This window comes from Epinephelus lanceolatus, chromosome 16 (genome assembly GCF_041903045.1).
Source record: "Epinephelus lanceolatus isolate andai-2023 chromosome 16, ASM4190304v1, whole genome shotgun sequence".
In the NCBI taxonomy this organism is placed as follows: Eukaryota; Metazoa; Chordata; class Actinopteri; order Perciformes; family Serranidae; genus Epinephelus; species Epinephelus lanceolatus.
The window spans coordinates 22,744,546-22,766,501 of record NC_135749.1 but is presented as its reverse complement, the minus strand read 5'-3'; the positions used below and the strand labels follow the sequence as shown (position 1 = coordinate 22,766,501).

Here is a 21,956-nt window from a genome sequence, read left to right as displayed (position 1 = left end):
GCTTGGACCTAAACCCCCTTTGGGCTTCTCGTGGGACGTCACGGCATACAGCAAAGTTCATCAGATGATGTTCCAACACTCATCATGTAGAGCAGTGCACAATAGCGGCCTCACAGAACCTTTTCCATGGCCACTGGTGTCAGACAGACTGCCTGCTGTCCCCCTTGCCCTTTCTCCTGGCAGTGGACTGGATCATGAGAAGATGTGGAATACAGTGGATGCTGTGGTCCCAGCTCGATGATCTGGACTTTGCAGATGACACAGCCTTAACATGATCCACCCACCCACAGATGCAAGCAAAGACAGACCTGCTAGCAACAACATCTGCCAAGAAAGGCCTCACCATCAACATAGACAACACCAGAGTAATGCACACCAACAGCACCAGCAATGACTCCATCTGACTGCAGCAGAGCTAGAAGACGTTACCAACTTCACCTAACTCAGGTGTTGTGGGCAAGGGTGGAGGGACAGATGCAGACATTCAAGCCCAATTTGGGAAGCTTAGAACAGCTTTTGTTACACTGAGGCCCATCTCACCAAACTCACCAATGTTCAATCAGTGCTGCTCCATGGTTCAGAAACATGGAGAATAACAAAATCCTCCACCAACAAAGTCCAGACCTTTGACACCAAGTGCCCAAGAAAAATCTGTAGGATACATTGGCCAAACACCATCAGAAATAAACATGTATGGGAGGAAGCAAACCAAGAGAGAACAGACACCCACATGAGGAAAAGGAAGTGGGGTTGGATCAGACACAGCCCAAAATCAGTTTAACCAGACAGGCTCTAAAATGAAACCCAAAAGGGAAAACAAGGAAGACCCAGAAACAGCTGGAGAAGGTCAACAAGACATAGAGGCCAAGGAAATGAAGTAAAGATGGAACTGCAGAAAGTGTCCCAAAACAGTGAGCACTGGAGAAGAATTGTGGATGACCTGTGCTCCACTAGGAGAGAAAGAGTTTAAGTTGTGTTTCTGGTTAAAGTCAGCCTTCCATGCTCCCACACAGAGACCACAGCAGCCCAAGTGAGACCAGAATAATCAGTGGAGTGGTTTGTCCAAGAGCTGAGCTGCTGAGTGGAGTGGTCTGTCCAGAGGTTGAGTTGAGAGGAGTGGTCTGTCCAGAAGTTGAGTTGCTCAGTGAAGTAGTTTGTCCAGAAGTTGAGTTGAGGACCTTAATGCGTCCTTGAAGAGGTGTATAAAGTTTCTGATTTTTCATGATGTATTCAGACAGGACTGAAATGTCCAAATTCCCTGGAAGGAAATAAAATACTAAAATGAAGTCAAACTCAAATGAACAATAGCCTTACAAAATTTATCAACCAAACAAACGTCTCACCGGTGTCGTGGTTGAGCCTCTCGTCTGGGATCATGGAGAATCCATCTCCACCCTGCGCTATGAAGGATGGCATCACCACTTTATAAACCATCTCGGGCTGAACAGGTTCGTAGCGAGGAACTCGACACTGCACGCAGAGGATGCTGAGGCTCGTTACACGATTCCCCTCAGGTTTAGAGGGGTCAAACTCTAATTCAATTCCTGTTTGAGGACATTAAACTTATCCATCAATACATGACTGAGAATCATCCTTGAATGTCTTTGTGGTACCAACTGAACTATGTCAGTAGCAGAGTATGACAGTAAGACAAAATCCACCTACCAGTAGCTCTAAAGCTCTCTAATTAACAGGTTATTATCTCATTCATTTATTTTAAACAAAAACCAATGTTTTGTAAATGTAGAAAAAACCCCACTTTGTTTTACAAGGTTATGTGACTTTTTCACATCATCCTTTCATGGTGAAGAAATGTAATCACTACAGAAAGTGCATCATCTTCTCTTCACAATAGATTGAAGTCCTAATATCTGTTTATAATATATATATACAGATGAAAACAATGAAAAAAATGAAAGATACCTGATACTTGGAGGAACTCTCCTGGGTCCTGGCCATACTGTTTCAATGAGTGTTCAAAGATTTTAAACAGTGTCGATCCATTCAGCTCCAGCAGGTCAAAAGTATTTCCAAATGGTAAGACGGCGATCACGTCCTCCATGGTGATTGAACCTGCAGACAACACATCAGCACTGTTTTTTGAGGTTCTGGTTGTTTCAGATATGTAGAAAATATAGCTGAATTCTCCACGTTTAGTTTCGGGCTGAGACAATTTTCTTAATTCTTGGTATACTGTAGAGTAATTGGTGAGAAGAGAGGACAGACTGAGTACATTTATTTTTCAACACAAAATCATCTCAGTTTTTCCTGGCACTTTCTGGCTCAGATTATTTAATATCTTTCTGTTTTAATTTTTCTTCCATAAAAATGAGTGACACACCGTTTCTGGTACGTTCATCAATAGACTTGCGAATGCCTCCTGCGTTGACGATGCTGGCACTGACGTGGTTCCACTGAACACCGTCTGAGAACCTGATGTTGTTGTCGACCTGAAAAAAGGAAGTGAGAAACAGATTGTCTCAGTCACACAGGGCTTTTATCTTTATCCTACTACTATAATTAGGAAAGCAGTTTGTGTGTGTGTGTGTGTGTGTGTGTGTGTGTGTGTCCTCATTTCTCCAATCCACATTCAATCCCCTTCAATACCCCTGAAACTTATCTCCAAAAAAGGTGCAGGGAGGCCCTATTTGCATAGTTTGCTATCAGTGTTTTTCATCATTTCATTTCTAAGTTTAAATAAATACTTAGCAGTTTTAGTTTTAACTTTCAAATGCTTAATTTTAAATCCAGAAGTCACCTGCAACTACGTTTTCCACTAGACTTTGCCTAATCCATGGATGTATTATTATCTCCGCTATGCGTAAGCCTGGAGGAATGGTGTTTGGTCATGTATATACATGAATGTTTGAGTGTGTGTATATGTATCTGTCTGCCCGCACTAATTCTGCACACAACTGGGCCGAGTAACCTTATATCTGTGTGCACATTTATGACTGCAAGCTCAAGGACCTCTCGTGGTAACATTGATTTACAATTGACCGAACCTAAGTCCCACCCCTTAGTTACTGTTGCTATGTCGGACAAGTCTTACAAATAGAAAACATTTGTGAAATGTTGCGGTGTTTTGTGAAATGTTATAGTGGTTTTTGAAACGTTATGTTTTTGTGAAATATTTTAGTGTTTTCTGAAATGTAATTTTTTTGTTTTGTTTTGTGAAATGCTGTAGAGTTTTGTAAATGTTGTGTTTTCTGAAGTGTTTTATGAACTGTTGTGTTTTCCAAAATGTTGTGGTGTTTTGTGAAATGTTTTTGTGTTTTGTGAAATATTGTAGTGTTTTCTGAAATATGTAAGGTTTTCTGGAATGTTGTAGTGTTTTCCAAAATGTTTTAGTGCTTTCTAAAGTGCTTTGGGAAGTGTTGTTGTGTTTTGTAAAACATTTTTGTGTTTTGTGAAATGTAATGTTTTCTGAAATGGTTTTGTATGAAAGGGCCACTTTACTTAAGTATTGAGAGTAAAAGTACAATGCTGTACATAAAAAAGCAAGCATTCAGAAATGTTACAATCATGAAGGTTATTTCTTCTTAACATGTACAAAACCTTAAAAAAGGAGCGTACATTACTCTTAGAGAAAAGGACTGACACACTGCAGTGGAGCCGTTACTGCACAGTTACCTGTCAAAAATATTTATCTCTTTGAATCACTATTCTCCCTCTCTGCTGTGGGGAGTTACTTTCTGCTTCCATCATGAAGTTGGTCTCATTGTCCAGTGGAATTCTACTCATGTAGTCACTGGCATGTAGCATCTAATCTGGCATGCAGTCTGGATTTGACTGTAAATCGAAACCTAGCTTGAGAGTACCTTATTGTATTATCTTGCCCTTCCGTGATTAACCTATGACCTTACTCACAAGCTAGGACCACTGAATGGCCAAACCTTCTGATTGTATTGTTGTAGTAGCTAAGTAACAAAGATGCTTTGGCAAAATGTTTTGGAGCAAAAGTATACATGTGCTTTCGGAAATGTAGCGGAGTAAAAGTCAAAGTTGACAGAAATATAAAAACTCAAGTAAAGTACAGGTATTCCCTGAAAAAAACTTAAGTGCTGTAACAAAGTGTTACTAATTGGTTACATTACACCACTAAATAGATCTGAGTTTGGAAATGATACAGCACTGCATTCAGGCTATTACTCTACTACTACTACTTAATATTCAGTTGGTTGTAATTTGCAGCCTCACCATTAGATGCCATTAAATCCTACACACTGCTCCTTTGAAGCTAATTTTCATTTGCAGTCCCTTTATTTTATGTTCTCTGCACTGCTACAGATGTCAACATTAAATATGTACCATAGCATCACAGATCAAGTTCCCCATGTTGCATTCCCCAAATCGACACTCCTCACGTGACGCGTTCAGGAAGACCAGAGTGTTTCCCACCACCTGAGTCAGATGAAGTTATGTATGTCATGTCTGAAAAGGACTTCAGGAAAGTATTTCTCCCTACAACATAAAGAGGGAATAAAACGCCCAACAGGAACAAAGTAACGTCAAAAAGCTGTGAGGAATCAGACTGAGACAAAAACTAAATAGAAAACAAGAGAGGCGGATTTTGTTTTGGTGTCTTTACCCTGTGGGATGCTGCTGTCCAGCAGGATGGGGTTTCCTGTTCTATTTACTACATTGCCTTTATCATCAAAGGTCACCTTCAGATAACCCAGATATTTTCCAAAGGCATAGGCCTGCACAACAGGAACCTGCCGCCCGTCGTCTGATTGCACCATGAGTGGATAAGGACCAGCAGGGACTTCAGTAGAGGGAGGGGATCCTGAAAAATAAAGGTCAGAAAGAAAGATAGATACAGTGACTGTGATGAAATCTACAGCGTTTATTAAAATGCCCAATAATGCTATGGCTTCAACTAAATCTGTTCATTATAGATCAACCTATTGATTATTTTTTTAATCTACATTGTAAACTTAAAATGTGCACTCAGTAATAGTGCTCGGACGTCCGAAGTGAGTGAGAGAGAGAGAGAGAGAGAGAGAGAGAGAGAGAGAGAGAGAGAGGGGGGGGGGGGGGGGCAAAGGCGGGTGTGGTAATCAACGGGCCGTCCTCATTCATCCTGGAATAATGTGTGAACAGATGTATGTTGTAAACTTTACTGTGTGTCGGCTTTTGATACTTTAGGTACATTCTGCTGATAACACTTAAACACTTTTACTTGAGTAACATTTTCAATACAGGACTTTTACTCATACTGGAGTTTTTTTAGACTGTGTTATTTCTACTTTTACAAAAGTTAAAGGATGTGAGTACTCCTACCACAGACACTAACAGCTGTATCCACCCCTGTAACTGTATAGAGGAAAGTGTCGCTGTGTCCACCGATGACAAGGTCGACTCCGCTGACCTTCTTGGCGATCTCCTTATCCACATCAAAGCCTGAGTGACCCAGTGCAATGATCTTATTGACTCCCTGCTTCTGCAGTTCAACCACCTGCCGCCGCACGGCAGTCACCTCGTCCTCGAACTGCAGGTGTGGTCCTGTAGAAGAAACATGGACAGAGAGGGTCGGTCTACATTTGGAAACATTGTCAGTCCTGACCCTTTCCTTTTTTTAAACATGTCTATTCCTCTCAAGTCATATTGATTTTCTCTTTATTGAAACAGTTTGATATTTTCAGGTAGCAGTTCTTGCATTTAATTTGTAAAACTTGACTTTATCCATATCTTGAACCATATTAGAATCTACCGAGTCTCAGATTTTTGGAGCCTTTAGCCAAATAAACAGTGGGTTTGTTGCTTTTTCATAAGTGAGTTGTTTATAATTCTTCTCTCTTCTGAGGTACAAAATCTGGATTTGTTTGTGTATTTCACCCTACTTCAACTTAGTAGTTGATTTTCTGTTACCTCCCTCTTTCGACCCACTTGATATTGTTTTGTTTTTTTTTTTTGTTTTTTTTCACACGCCAGTTTAAATGACGACTTTATCTCCTGAATGATTTACGCAATTCTCTGTTGACAATTTTTGTAGTAGTCTGCATACTGTATGTAGTTGGTGGAGGCACTTTTAAACAAATGTGCAATGATAATGTTAGAGAGCAAACAAGCTAAGGTTAGCCAGCTATCTGTAACTAAGCTACACTGCATGGATCTGGTGTTGGTTGCTTTGTAATGTTGGCTATAAAGTGATTGGCAAACGAGCCCCAGTGTTCTTTCTCCTTGGGAAAAAAATTCAACATGTTGTACATCATCTGTTTTGTAAATCGACGAACATTTTAATTATGTAGTTGTACTTCTTTAACAAAATAAAATTGGAGTTCTTTTATTTGCGGGTTATTATGCAATGGTTTTCCTGGTTCAGCCCACGTGAGATAAAATTGGGTTGTACTTGGGTTTTGACATTGGCAGTTTTGGCCGCGCTGAGTCAAACCATGGCACGCTAATTTGCATTTCCTTGGCCAGTTTTAACATGCCAAGCTGAACTGTGCTCAAGATGGACAATCTCTGGAGTAGGGCCAAAAGTGCGCCCGACTGCCTCCAAGTGGGTAGCGGTGACATCTCACCAACCCCTGACAACCCCCTTCTCCCCTCAAACAAGTGTGTGTTGCTATACTCAATTCATATCTGTGCAGGAGACCAGAGAGAACAATGTTTTTAAAGTCTCAGCTCTCAATACCTTTGTAGCTTCTAACTGAATCTCTGTGGTTTGGAATTTAGTATCTGTCCTGCATCCCTGTTTTTACTTTTAGATACCTTCTTTAATTATCATCTTCACTTTCAGCTCTATAGTATTTACGTTAAGTTACTGCTGATGAAAACGTAACATTTCCTTATTTTTCTGCTCCATAACAAAAGCTTTTAGATAACAAAATAATGAGGGACATTTATTGCAGAATCTATAGGAAATAAAATGTGTTCATCGACAAATTAGTGGAACTTCGTTAGCAGCTTTCTTCATTAAAAACAAGTCTACTAATACCGCGGGGAGGACAAATCCAAGCAGAAACAGCCACAGTGAGAAGATAAAATGCTGCAGACAACAGGCTCTTAATGCACCTCTGTAAACAGCTCACCTCCAACAGGTAAACTTCTTTTACCTGCCCTGCTGCATTACAGAAAACACTTGCAGCAAAATAATGAGGGGCCTTCGTTATGGGTCAGCCTGCTGCTTTTAAATGTCATAACTAAAGACAACCAGTTAAAGACAAACCTTCCAGCAGATAGCCCTGTTGTAATACAGACAAAAAATCCCTGCTGTGCTGGGCTGACATGCCAAGTCATACCAAGTCAGGGCAAGCCAGCAAGAGTGGAGAAACAGTATATGTGGCCCATCAACTAAAATGAGTTTGACGTCCCTGCTCTTTTTTTCAGCATTTATGATATGGGCCACTGAATTTGAGGAATTTACTGTTTATCAGATCACAAATAAGACAGAAATTAGCTAGCTAGCGCAACCCAACCTTAACCATTACACAGCTGCATCCGTTGTTTGCCGGTTGGTACTGTGATACTATAATGATGCGCATGTAGACTGAATCTGTATGATGAACAGAGGTCCGTAACTAAGAGTGTCCATCAGTCGGAGGTAGGCAGAGCCTTCTCACAGCTGAGTAGGAGACTGCACTGGGAAATATGGGGATTGAGAGTAATACTATCCATGTGAGGGAAAATCGAACCCCCATTGTTGAAGATCAGGTCATCCTCCAATGAACTGACAACATCAGCATTTCACCAATGGTGGTTGCGTATAGTGTTGTGTCTATCCAATCTATCCAGGGTTGGATAAGACACACAGGTGCAAAAAACTCTGCATCCTAAAGTTAATTAGATTTGCAACCCTGCTGAAACAAGAAGGTTTTTTTGTCATCAAGTTTCAGTCTTGTCGAGTGCTTTTATTCTGTTACATTACCAATCCTTTTGTTAAATCAATTATTCCACTAGTTAAACACTGTTTTCTAGTTAGGCAACACATAACTTATCCTGGGAATTCTATGCCCCAAATTTTTAGCACTTCTCTCAGGAAGCTTTTTTCCTGCACATTTTTTAGACTATGGACCGGATCCACTAAAGGTTTGCGTGTATAAAAACGTGTGCAAACTCATTGCACACGCAAAAAAAATGTACAAACTGATTTACTAACAGTGCGCACTAAGGGTTGCGTCTTTCAAAGGTGCAAAATAGTGTGTCTGCATCCAGTTAGTATGTTTGCTGCAATGAATATGCAATACAGGTCGTTTACATGCAATTGTGCATGTGCTGGGAGGAGAAGATGTAAATATATTAATTTAGCACACGCAAAGTGATTTATCAAACCTGAAAGCAATTTTGCAAATAGAAACTGCAACTATATTTAACACATGTCAAAGGAATGAAATGAGGGAACAATCATTAAAACATATCGCCTATCCAGCATTGCCATTTTGGAACTGTTGGAGGAACTCAGAGCGGATTCGGAGCCAGCCACGAGAAGCAATACCTGCAATGACAAAACTCCTTGCAAGTTTCCCTTTTTTTTGCATCTGGGTCATTCCAGTGTACGGTAGCTATTACAGCTGGGATCTCCCAATCCCGTTTTTCAGATGTGCTGTCTGAAGTCCTAAATGCCATGTTGCGCCGGATGGCCAGGTTTATTAGGTTTCCACGCACTCGGCACTCCTTGAATGAGTACAGAAATCACAAACACATGCATTCATTGAATGTGCAGTGCATTTGTGATGCCAAAGGCATCATTACCAACGTTGTGGCAAAATATCCCGGGTCAGTACACGATTCTTTTATTCTGAGAAACAGTTTTCTGTTTTCCAAGTTGCGAGATGGCGAGTTTGGAGATGGCTGGTTTGTAGGTGAGTCAATTTGTAAAATCCTTTGTAAAATAATTACATTAAAAACAAGAGAGTGTTTCATATTGATGCATATGTTTTTTAAGGTGATAGTGCACACCCCCTACACCCCTTCCTGTTCTCAACCCGACCACTGCCGGAGAGATAAAGTACAACTAGGCCCATATCCGCACACAGAATATTGTGGAGCGCACCTTTGGAATCCTGAAGAGCAGGGTCCGTTGTTTGGATCGCACTGGAGGAGCACCGCTGTACAGGCCAGAAAAAGTGGCCCAGATTGTAGTGACCTGCTGCATGCTACATAACATCACCAAGCAACAATAACATCGCCAAGCAACACGGGCTGGAGCATAATGCCATGCCGGAGGAGAACGCCGACCTGCCCCCCCTTGTATGGAGCAACAACCCAATGCTGCGGGGATGCAGACACACAGCAATCTCATTCGAAGTCACTTCTTGTGAGCTGTTTGGTATTTGCATTTATTTTTCTATTTTCATTCAATGCTATGTAATGCAGAAACACACCTTGATTAAACATATGCTGTAGATTAGAATACGAGTGCTAGTGTGACCCAATAAACTGCAGAGCGTTGCAAAGTTAAGCAAATCAACATTTACTGAAAAAAAGATGATTGACATCACTTTCTAGATTCCAAACATTATTATCAAATGAAATACTCAGTCTCATTAACATCTAATTATGTTAAGTCACGCAAAATCATATTAAAGACACATTGTTTCAGTCACAAAATATATACAGTCAGGTCCATAATTATTTGGACAATGATACAGTTGTCATCATTTTGGCTCTGTACACCACCACAATGGGTTTTAAATGAAACAATGAATACCTGCTTAAAGTGCAGACTCTCAGCTTTCATTTAAGGCTTTTTTCAAAAATGTAATATGAACCGTGTAGGAATTACAACCATTTCTTCACATTGGGCTCATAAGTATTTGGACAAACTAACATAATCATCAATTAAACAGTCAGTTTTAATACTTGGTTGCAAATCCTTTACAGTCAATGACTGCCTGAAGTGTTGGACACATAGGCATCATCAGATGCTGGGCTTCTTTCCTGGTGATGCTCTGCCAGCCCTTTACTGCAGCCGTCTGCACTTCCTGCTTGTGTTTTGGGTGTTTTGCCCTCAGTTTTGGCTTCAGCAAGAGAAATGCATGCTCAGTTGGATTCAGGTCAGATGATATGACTTGGCCATTGCAGAACATTCCACTTCTTTGCCTTAAAAATGTCTTCGGTTGCTTTTGCAGTATGCTTCAGGTCATTGTCCAACTGCACTGTGAAGCATCGTCCAATGAGTTTTGAAGCATTTGGTTGAATCTGAGCAGATAATGGTGCCCCAAACACTTCAGCTTTCATCCTGCTTTGAAATTACAGTTTCCTTTTTTGTGTATCCAATCACTCCCACCTTCTCGCTGCCAACAGTAAGGATCTTATGAGGTAAATAAGAGCTGCCAAAAGTTGAAGCCAGAGTTCTGTCTGTTTTGATGTTGGCGCTGAGAACTGTAAAATTGATCTGCTCCAAAAACGGTCTCATGAGTCCCTCCACTCCATTATCAAACTCGTGATTTCCAAAAGCCTGAACAACAAAAGGTAAATTCTAATCAAGAACTGCAGAAAGATATTCAGAACTGCTCTCTCTGATATCACATTAAACACAAGTGCAGACATATATTATATGAGGCCTTGTTGAGTACAATAACACACGGACTAGTAACTAATTAGACTGACTTCAGATTTGGTCAGTACAATCTTATGACCTTAACAATGAAAATTTTGACTTTTCATGGAGTGACACTGCCAAGGAAACACATATTTACTTCTCAACAAATATGACCGTAATCAGCCTAATGGAGGGAAATCAGTTTTGAAAAGTCATAACTCCTACGCCTTAAATATGACTTACAGCAAACTTGGTACAGACATTCATCTAATACTCACTCTACAAATGTGCCTCAAGAATCATTTAAGTCCACGAGACTAGACTTTCCACCATTTTGAACTTCTTCTCTCTTCTCCTAAATCCTACGTCCGATCTGTACCAAGTTCTCTGTGAATCATTACTAAACCTAGCTTATCAAAAGTTATTATTAGCTTATTGGTATATAATTATATTTTGAAAATATTGTACACCAATACCAATTCACTTAAAAGGGTGTGGCCCAGTAAATCATTAAGCCTAACTCCACAGCCATTGGGCTAACCTTCAGGAAATTTGCAGGAAATGTCCACATTAGCACCTAAAAGATACCCTGAAAGCTCCATTCAAATCAATCACTAGGGGACATGCTCCCCCTTTAGTCTCTCCAGACAATCAGAGATCTCCGCCTACTGATAGTCTGGGGACACTCCTTTCTAGTGTTTAACACACTGGAGAAAACGGCCGGCAACAAAGCAACGCCTCTTGCATTTTTTAAAATGACACGCCCTCCCGGAAAGGTGTGCTCCCACTTTTCTCGTCCGAGCTTGAAAATGGATGCTGAGAGATTTAACTCCATTTTATCAAATGTGTGCTCAGTCCACAAGATTGTGGAAATGAAGGACTTACAGAGACTTTGTTTAAAACTTTTAATGCAGTTGGAGTATGTTTACGAGCATAAGAGTTCAGCGAGCCACCAAAGGACCGCCCTGCGGATTTACTATTGGTTCTGCAACGCAGGGAGTTTTTTTTTAACTCTGAAATTGTATCCGCCCATCTAAACACAAAATCAGGGAGAAAGACATCAGTCTTTAGTTAAGCGAAGCGTCTAAAGACTGACTTGTGAGTCTAGCTCCCCCTTGGCAACATCATTCGCAGCCATGGGCCTCTAGTTTCACAGACCGGGCGAGGCGGAGGCGCAGCGCACCTGCGCTTCGCCAACTGGGTGTGGCCAGGCGGATTTTGCAAGTTTGGCACACCGTGCGCGCTGGCATTATTATTACTATTATTATTATTATTATTATTATTATCATTATTTTTATTATTACAAAAGCAAAAAACCGGCCTGGCATGACACAAACCAGACTGTATATCAGAATCTATTTGCTCAATCATTAAAAAATTCACGGGATATGTTTTATGACATGTTAAACCACATGTGTAAATTGATTTGGAGTACAGTCTGTCCAAACATCACCAAAGTGGCTTTTTGTAATCTAGCTGTTGAAGCATGTCCCCAAAATGTTTTTGCAATTGACCAATAGGGAGTGACCGTGTTTCCCAAGAGGGGCGTGGCCCGGCACAGATTTGGTCATAAATGAATGAGTGTTCGTTCGATGGTTATAAAACCTGTCAGTTATCTTTATTGCAGGGATCAGAAACTGTCAACGGTCTTGGTCCACTGCAGCTAACGGTCCATGTTGGCTTGAGGCTAACCCATGCATTCTCTGACTCCACTCTTCTCTCTGTTGTTTTATGAGATAGATCCTTATCTGTAAACATGAAAAGATATTGTTACCTGTACTAAATTAACTTGTTTAAAATTTAATGTTTCAAATAAGTCTATCATATTAATTGTAACTAAAACTACTGCTGTTGTATGCCTCCAAGAACCCGTCAAGTTGCCATAACAGTTTACATCCATGTCCTAGTAGGGTAGTTTCCAACTGATATCCTGATTGTTTTTCTGTAGTTTCCATTAAGTTTTTACATCCATTATTCATTAATTTCATAATCTTCTCTGAGTAGCATGAATATACAGTACAGGCCAAAAGTTTGGACACACCTTCTCATTCAATGCGTTTTCTTTATTTTCATGACTATTTACATTGTAGATTCTCACTGAAGGCATCAAAACTATGAATGAACACATTTGGAGTTATGTACTTAACAAAAAAAGGTGAAATAACTGAAAACATGTTTTATATTCTAGTTTCTTCAAAATAGCCACCCTTTGCTCTGATTACTGCTTTGCACACTCTTGGCATTCTCTCCATGAGCTTCAAGAGGTAGTCACCTGAAATGGTTTCCACTTCACAGGTGTGCCTTATCAGGGTTAATTAGTGGAATTTCTTGCTTTATCAATGGGGTTGGGACCATCAGTTGTGTTGTGCAGAAGTCAGGTTAATACACAGCTGACAGCCCTATTGGACAACTGTTAAAATTCATATTATGGCAAGAACCAATCAGCTAACTAAAGAAAAACGAGTGGCCATCATTACTTTAAGAAATGAAGGTCAGTCAGTCCGGAAAATTGCAAAAACTTTAAATGTGTCCCCAAGTGGAGTCGCAAAAACCATCAAGCGCTACAACGAAACTGGCACACATGAGGACCGACCCAGGAAAGGAAGACCAAGAGTCACCTCTGCTTCTGAGGATAAGTTCATCCGAGTCACCAGCCTCAGAAATGGCAAGTTAACAGCAGCTCAGATCAGAGACCAGATGAATGCCACACAGAGTTCTAGCAGCAGACCCATCTCTAGAACAACTGTTAAGAGGAGACTGCGCCAATCAGGCCTTCATGGTCAAATAGCTGCTAGGAAACCACTGCTAAGGAGAGGCAACAAGCAGAAGAGATTTGTTTGGGCCAAGAAACACAAGGAATGGACATTAGACCAGTGGAAATCTGTGCTTTGGTCTGATGAGTCCAAATTTGAGATCTTTGGTTCCAACCGCCGTGTCTTTGTGAGACGCAGAAAAGGTGAACGGATGGATTCCACATGCCTGGTTCCCACTGTGAAGCATGGAGGAGGAGGTGTGATGGTGTGGGGGTGTTTTGCTGGTGACACTGTTGGGGATTTATTCAAAATTGAAGGCACACTGAACCAGCATGGCTACCACAGCATCCTGCAGCGACATGCCATCCCATCCGGTTTGCGTTTAGTTGGACGATCATTTATTTTTCAACAGGACAATGACCCCAAACACACCTCCAGGCTGTGTAAGGGCTATTTGACCAAGAAGGAGAGTGATGGAGTGCCGCGGCAGATGACCTGGCCTCCACAGTCACCGGACCTGAACCCAATCGAGATGGTTTGGGGTGAGCTGGACCGCAGAGTGAAGGCAAAGGGGCCAACAAGTGCTAAACACCTCTGGGAACTCCTTCAAGACTGTTGGAAAACCATTTCAGGTGACTACCTCTTGAAGCTCATGGAGAGAATGCCAAGAGTGTGCAAAGTAGTAATCAGAGCAAAGGGTGGCTATTTTGAAGAAACTAGAATATAAAACATGTTTTCAGTTATTTCACCTTTTTTTGTTAAGTACATAACTCCACATGTGTTCATTCATAGTTTTGATGCCTTCAGTGAGAATCTACAATGTAAATAGTCATGAAAATAAAGAAAACGCATTGAATGAGAAGGTGTGTCCAAACTTTTGGCCTGTACTGTAGATCATTAAATGAAAATCTAAACCCACCCTTCTCTTTAGATTGGGTTAGCATACTATGTTTTTTAATTTCCTTTTACAATTCCAGATATTGAGCATAGCGTTAGTTCAGACAGGCCATGGAGTCAAGCTCAGCTCACATCCCAGCTACATCAGCTGATCTCAAGCAGCCCATTCCGCTAACTGCTAATAGATCACATGACACCTGTCTACGCAACCAATTGGCAATTCTCAATACGGACACCCTATTTAAACTGCTCTGGTCTAACTACTGTTGCTGCTTCCTCTGCAAGCCACTATGAAACCCGCCTCCACCTTTTGCTTTTATGCTGTATCTGACTTATCAGTGTCATTTCAGTTTGTCATTGATGCTGACTCTGTTCTGTACCGGGGGGTCAGGTAGGTTTGCTCTCTCTACTTTAAGCTTTCCACGCAGGCATAGGGAGGGTAGAGAGGATTGCTCTCTCCGCATTCAGCTTTCCACGCCGGCGCATGGAGGGCAAGAGAGGTCCCAGAATAGAGCCAGTTTTGGAGATTCAGAGCAACCCCATTTCTTTTTTGGGTAAAACTCCTGGACAGAAAACAGTGAAGGATTCCCTCTTCCATCAAGATTTAAAACAGTGCAAAGATTAAAGTGGGTCCTCTTTGTGTTTCTCACCATGCAATCATAACCCAGTTCGTTCATAAAATACGCAGCCTCGGCTCCCTTGTAGTGGTTGAACCAGATAGTTGCTGTGGATCCTCTTGATCATCGTGGCTCTCCGGGCCACCCCGGCAAAACACCCACTGCTGCTGCTGCATTTCCCGGAGCGCTCGCTGGTCTCCTCCACCCGAGCATGAACGTCATTGGTGTGGAGTACAACTAGGTCCCAGGCTGCTGAAGTGGACACCAAGAAGCCCAGCAGGAGGAGGAGGCAGAGCCAAGGACGAGCATTCTGCTCCGGGCGTACTGTTCCCATCTCTCTGCAGTCAACTGTACACAAAAACACAGAAGGAGGAAACGGGGACAGTAGTTGTTGTTTTTCTTAGGTGACCTGCAGGAATCTTTCTCTCTTGTTTCTCTCTGTTCTCTTACTGCTTTCCTTCAAGTCTCTTTATGAATTAAATAAGACCTGCTGACACTATGTACTGGACAGACTGAAAGACAGAACGTGTCAGGAGGCAGGTAAAGAGGAGGAGGAGATCATCAGGGATGATTTCTATTATGATGGTTTGTGGTGCGACGCAGATTTTTTTCCATATCTTCTTAACCCAATTAGCGGTGACATCTGATAGTCCAAACTAGATAAACTAGTTTCATCTGCAAGGTGGAGACTTCTGGGGAAAGTTACACCCTCATTCCAGGGCTGTATAATGCCTACGGCCACTGCTTCATTTCATCATTTGATATAACAATGAGTTTACAATTTTAGACATTGGTCAATACTTTTGAAAATGTACTCTGAGCAGGCTTGTTTATCAAGCACTGCAGCAGCTCATAAAGGGTAGGCCAGAGCAGAGAACAAATTAACCTTTCTTAGGTGCACAGTTATGGTAAGCTTGTATTGTCATCCAAGTACGAGAAACATAATACAGTAATAATACAGTAATAGAGCAGTGTAATTAGACAGTAACACCACGTATGTGCTGCTCCTCTTCCTGCTGCACTGTAAAGTTAAGGATGCAGGCTGGTTTATAAAGTATCCGCAGTTTCTTCTTCTTACCCTCTTCTTATCCTAAGATTGCAGGCACACGCAGTATTATAAAGTTGTGACAGAAGGAGGCCCTCACACTACTTACACTGAGAGCACGGGCAGTATTATAAAGTATACACAATTTCCTCTTCTTACACTCTCCTTATCCTTTACTTACACTGTATGAATGGAGCCACAGGCTATTTAATGAAGTATCCACTCTTCTTCCATTCTCACTCACTTATTTACACATAAACAATAATATGTTGTATTTTCATTCCTACTTTCTGAGTACACAAACAATAGCTGGGTGACACAAAAAAAAGGTTTTATTATATCATTTACTGATCTTTATTTCTTAAGTACTATTTCTTATTGATAATATGTAGTACGGGCGGCACGGTGGTGTGGTGGTTAGCACTCTCGCCTCACAGCAAGAGGGTTGCCGGTTCGATCCTGGGCGTGGGAGCCCTTCTGTGCGGAGTTTGCATGTTCTCCCCATGTCAGCGTGGGTTTCTCTTCTCTTCCTCCCACAGTCCAAAGACATGCAGACTGGGGACTAGGTTAATTGATAACTCTAAATTGTCCGTAGGTGTGAATGTGAGCGTGAATGGTTGTTTGTCTCTATGTGTCAGCCCTGCGATAGTCTGGTGACCTGTCCAGGGTGTACCCTACCTCTCGCCCGATGTCAGCTGGGATAGGCTCCAGCCCCCTGCGACCCTCAAGAGGATGAAGCAGTTAGAAGAAGATGAATATGTAGTACTTCATGTAGTATTTTGCTTTCATTTGGAGTTGTTGCTTTTCTTTGTCATGTTCTTCTTTTTCTCCTCTATCAGAGGGAGGAGATCCGTTCATTGACTTCATTGTCTCTAAAACCCAGTGAGCAGGTCAGAAATGTAGGTGTTATCATGGCTCCAGAACTCAATTTTACAAGCCATATTACAAGTATCACAAAGACAGCATTTTATGACCTAAAAAAATATTTCCAAAGTTAGATCCATCCTGTCTCAGTCAGATGCTGAAAAACTGGTTAATGCTTTAATCTCCAGACTAGCTTACTGTAACACCCTTTGTAGCAGCTATTTATCCTCAATTTAGTGATCAAAAATCAAAATATAAAAAAACTAAAATAAGACAAAATTAAATCAAACGGCCACTGAGGCACCTAGGGAATTAATTTACGCAGGAAAAAACAAAGTCCATTGTCCAGGCAAAAATGAAGTTTCTTCGGTTTATTTTTCCATTGGCAAACAAACAAACAAAGAACAATGGCCTTAGCTGCCTCTCTTGCCCTGGTAAAAAACCATAAACCCTCCCAGGTGCCTGGCTCACCTATACCTGCATACCCATATATGTAGATTCACCTAGTGCACCCCAACTACCCAGTACCTTCAAAATAAAAGCATGAATAAGTACTCAAATTAACTCAAACAATATTAAATATTATAAGCAAACTAAAGGTGTATTCTTCAGAACTAAACAACAAAAAATAACTAAATAATTAGTGATTAAATATTACAAAAATAACAAATAGCTCCAACACCCTTCTTGCCAGACTCCCCAAAAAGACTGTGGGATGGCTCCAACTTACTCAAAATGCTGCAGCCAGAGTGCTGACTGAAACTAGAAAAACAGGACATATTACTCCCATACTCAAAAGCACTCCACTGGCTTCCGATAAAATACAGAATTGATTTAAAAATACTCCTCACTGTTCACAAAGTACTTAATGGTCTGGCTCCTCAATACACCTGCTCACTGCCTACATACCCCAGAGAATCCTCAGATCATCAGACACTGGTCTCCTAACTGTGCCCATGATCCACAATAAGCTTGTTGACGGTGCATTCAGTCGGCCCCACTTTTCTCCGCAACTGTGTCATCCTTTAAAGACAAGCTTAGGACCTACCTGTTCTCCCAGGCCTATGAATAATTAGTGCCTCTGTCTGTCTATTTGTCTCTCTTGCTTCCTCTCCTCTCTAGTGTTCTCTTTTGGGGATATGTGATCAGGTATGTCTGTGTAGGTGGGGGATGAATTACTCTCAAGAATTATTGTTTTTATTCACACATGTTGTATGTCACCAAGGCAAAGGAAAAAAATTACAGCAAAGTTCACCAAACGATGTACCCACACTCATCATGTTGAGTAGTCCACAATGGCAGCCTCACAGAACCTTTTCCATGGCCACTGGCATCAGACAGACTGCCTGCTGTCCCCCTTGCTCTTCCTCCTGGTACTGGACTGGATCATGAGAAGATCAAGAGAATACAGTGGATGGTGTGGTTCCAGCTACATGATCTGGACTTTGCAGATGACACAGCCTTAACATGATCCACCCACAAATGCAAGCAAAGACAAACCTGCTAGCAACAACATCTGCCAAGAAAGGCCTCACCATCAACATAGACAACACCTGGGTAACGCACACTAACAACACCAGCAATGACTCCATCTGACTGGAGCAGAGCTAGAAGACGTTACCAACTTCACCTAACTCAGAGGTGTTATGAGCAAGGGTGGAGGGACGGATGCATACATTCAAGGCAAATTTGGAAAGTTTAGAGCAACTTTTGTTACATTGAAGCCCATCTCACCAAACTCACCAATGTTTAATCAGTGCTGCTCCATGGTTCAGAAACATGGAGAATAACAAAATCCTCCACCAACAAAGTCCAGACCTTTGACACCAAGTGCCCAAGAAAAATCTGTAGGATACATTGGCCAAACACCATCAGAAATAAAGATGTGTGGGAGGAAACAAACCAAGAGAGAACAGACACCCACATGAGGAAAAGGAAGTGGTGTTGGATCAGACACAGCCCAAAATCAGTTTAACCAGACAGGCTCTAAAATGAAACCCAAAAGGGAAAACAAGGAAGACCCAGAAACAGCTGGAGAAGGTCAACAAGACATAGAGGCCAAGAAAATGAAGTAAAGATGGAACTGCAGAAAGTGTCCCAAAACAGTGAGCACTGGAGAAGAATTGTGGATGACCTGTGCTCCACTAGGAGAGAAAGAGTTTAAGTTGTGTTTCTGGTTAAAGTCAGCCTTCCATGCTCCCACACAGAGACCACAGCAGCCCAAGTGAGACCAGAATAATCAGTGGAGTGGTTTGTCCAAGAGCTGAGCTGCTGAGTGGAGTGGTCTGTCCAGAGGTTGAGTTGAGAGGAGTGGTTTGTCCAGAAGTTGAGTTGCTCAGTGAAGTAGTTTGTCCAGAAGTTGAGTTGAGGACCTTAATGCGTCCTTGAAGAGGCGTATAAAGTTTCTGATTTTTCATGATGTATTCAGACAGGACTGAAATGTCCAAATTCCCTGGAAGGAAATAAAATACTAAAATGAAGTCAAACTCAAATGAACAACAGCCTTACAAAATTATCAACTAAACAAACGTCTCACCGGTGTCGTGGTTGAGCTTCTCATCTGGGATCATGGAGAATCCATCTCCACCCTGCGCTATGAAGGATGGCATCACCACTTTATAAACCATCTCGGGCTGAACAGGTTTGTAGCGAGGAACTCGACACTGCACGCAGAGGATGCTGAGGCTCATCACACGATTCCCCTCAGGTTTAGAGGGGTCAAACTCTAAACGGAATCCTGTTTGAGGACATTAAACTTATCCATCATGTCTGAGGACCAACCTTGAATATCTTTGAGATACCAACTAAAATATGTCAGTATCAGAGTCCAACAAAATCCACCTACCAGCAACTCTAAAGCTCTCTAATTAACAGGTTATTATCTAGTTTGTTTATTTTATTCAAAAACCAATGTTTTGTAAGTGTAAACAAAAACCACTTGGTTTTAAGAGGTTATGTGACTTTTTTCCACATCATCCTTTATGTCACAGTGGGCACCTTTCATCCTCCATACATGCCAGCTCCTAAGCTCATTTAGTAATTCACCGCGCCTCATCACCACAACTACCTACCAGCCTTTCGCCTGTCCACAGAATTACCACTCCTGCCGGTCCACCACGCCCACCTGCTGCTCACCTGTGGATCATTATCCTGCTTCTTTGGTATTGACCCTGCCTGTCCTTGACTCTGGTGCTTTGTCTGCTCCTTGGTAAAACACTCTGCTTTCTGTTTTCAGCCATGAGCTCTCCTTCTGCATCCCTGGTTCCTGTTCCCGTTTCCTGCAGCTGTCTGGAAAGATCGTCACCAAGCTTTCCAAAGTGAGTTAACTGGTTCAGTCACCTGTGATCTTCTGAGCTGTGGTCTACTTTGTTGTGTGGCAGTACACCTCGCCTTTGAGTGTGCTCCACAGATTCTACATTTCATCACTGCTGTCAAGCTCTCCCCTGTCCACAATTGGCTTTGCATTGGAGAGACTGCTTTCTCAGTCCTGGTGTTGGAATCTCAGCTCTTCTGACATCCCTCTCTGCCTGCCCCCTCTCGTTACCATCGTATGAACTGTGTGCGCCTGGCGGATGCTGGCACCTCACCTGTGTGCTGCTACAGTGTTCCATACAGAGAGCTCCAGACTGATTCTGTTCCCCTGGGGACTCTGAAACTGAACATTGATTTCCTCTGTTGCCTCACCAGTCTGCATTCCCTGTATTTATTGAATTTGAAGCTCAGTATAAATTGTTCAGAAAGAAAGTGCGTCATCTTCTGCTCCCAATGGATTTAAAGCCACAGTGTGTAGGAATTTCTCCCATCTGACGCTGAAATCATATATTGCATTCAAAAGGATAGCTGCTGTGTACCAAAAAGCTATGATAACAATGATGAAACCATGTCATCCGTATTCATTCAGGCTCCTACACAGACACAAGCGACGCGAGTTGACAAACCCCCTCCTCACCATGCTGGCTGTGTTTACAACGTAGGACTGTTGGGGCGGGTGTAAATCGAAACAAACCAATCACGTCTTGTCTTTTGAGAACTGACAAGTGGCTCAACCTCACACGCCTCATCCCTCTCCTTGCATCACTGCACTGCTGACAGCTGGCCTGTGATTGTATTACCTTTCTCCTTCAGCAGCTCTTACCACCTGGGAAAGTCTACCCCGATGTTGACCCTCGTTTTTTGAATTTGCCGTTTTTTTGTTTTTTTAAAGATATTTTTTAGGGCATTTTTGCCTTTAATTGATAGGATAGTGAATTGTGAAAGGGGGAGAGACAGAGGGAGAGACATGCAGCAAAGGGCCACAGGCTGGAGTCGAACCCGGGCCGCTGCGGCAACAGCCTTGTACATGGGGCGCCTGCTCTATCCACTAAGCCAGTGACGCCCCACATTCGCTGGTTTTTGATTCCCTTTTGCGCATTCTTGGCGAGGATTCCATCTCCCGTGATGCTGCATATGCATGATCCTGCATTATGCTCAAAGACTGGGACTTTGTTATGCTGCAGTAGTGCCGGGGTAGTAGCGAAGCACCTCTTGTTCCTCTCCTTCGGCTTCTCAGTTACGCAGCACTGGCCAGGCTCTCAACAAAAACGCCGAAGGCGGCGCTATTCCCTGGTAGTGCTATCTGTCCCTTGCTGGTAGATGTATTTTCAAGTTTGTGAAACGTAATGGAACCCACCAAACGACATACCAGCCCAATGTACAAACAAATCCGAAATTCTCTTTTTACGAGAATATGCCAGATTATTGGTGGAGGTAATAGTACACATATGATGACATATTTATGAATGCAGACATCGATTTTTTCCAATAAACAACTGAAAATGCTACACAATGTCCCTTTAAGTCCTATTATCATAAAGACAATATATATACAGATGAAAACAATAAAAAAAATTAAAGATACCTGATACTTGAAGGAAATGTCCTTTGCTCTGACCATATTGTTCCACTGAGTGTTCGAAGATTTTAAACAGTGTGGAGCCATTCAGCTCTAGCAGGTCAAAAGTATTTCCAAAAGGTAAGACTGTCATCACGTCCTCCATGGTGATTGAACCTGCAGACAACACATCAGCACTGTTTCTTCTTCTTCAGAAAACATCCTGTTGTCAATGATTCCGACAGGAAAATAAAGCTGTTCTGTTGCTCTCCTGACAGTGATTAAACATCGCTGGACACAGGAGCTGCTGTTTACTGCTGCCTCAAACAGTTATTTTGTTTGTCTTATTGTGTGACTTTGGTGTTTGACAGGGTTAGTTGGGATTCAGCAAAGTTGCACAATTACACAAACTAACTAA

General features: G+C 41.9%; 1 protein-coding gene and 1 pseudogene across 1 annotated transcript in view; both read right to left on the bottom strand.

Moving 5' to 3' along the window:
* Positions 1-367: 367 nt before the first annotated feature.
* LOC117263040 (snake venom 5'-nucleotidase-like) lies at positions 368-17,626 on the bottom strand (annotated as a pseudogene).
* Positions 17,627-17,972: 346 nt separating this feature from the next.
* Positions 17,973-21,956, bottom strand: part of LOC117263041 (snake venom 5'-nucleotidase-like) — a 29,986-nt gene continuing 26,002 nt past the window's right edge. Inside the window, exons 7-10 of the mRNA XM_078176008.1 lie at positions 21,566-21,715; positions 19,205-19,405; positions 18,872-19,120; positions 17,973-18,049 (exon numbers count right to left, since the gene is read on the bottom strand). Coding sequence (XP_078032134.1) covers positions 17,973-18,049; positions 18,872-19,120; positions 19,205-19,405; positions 21,566-21,715 — 677 coding nt within the window. The remainder of the gene's footprint in view (positions 18,050-18,871; positions 19,121-19,204; positions 19,406-21,565; positions 21,716-21,956) is intronic.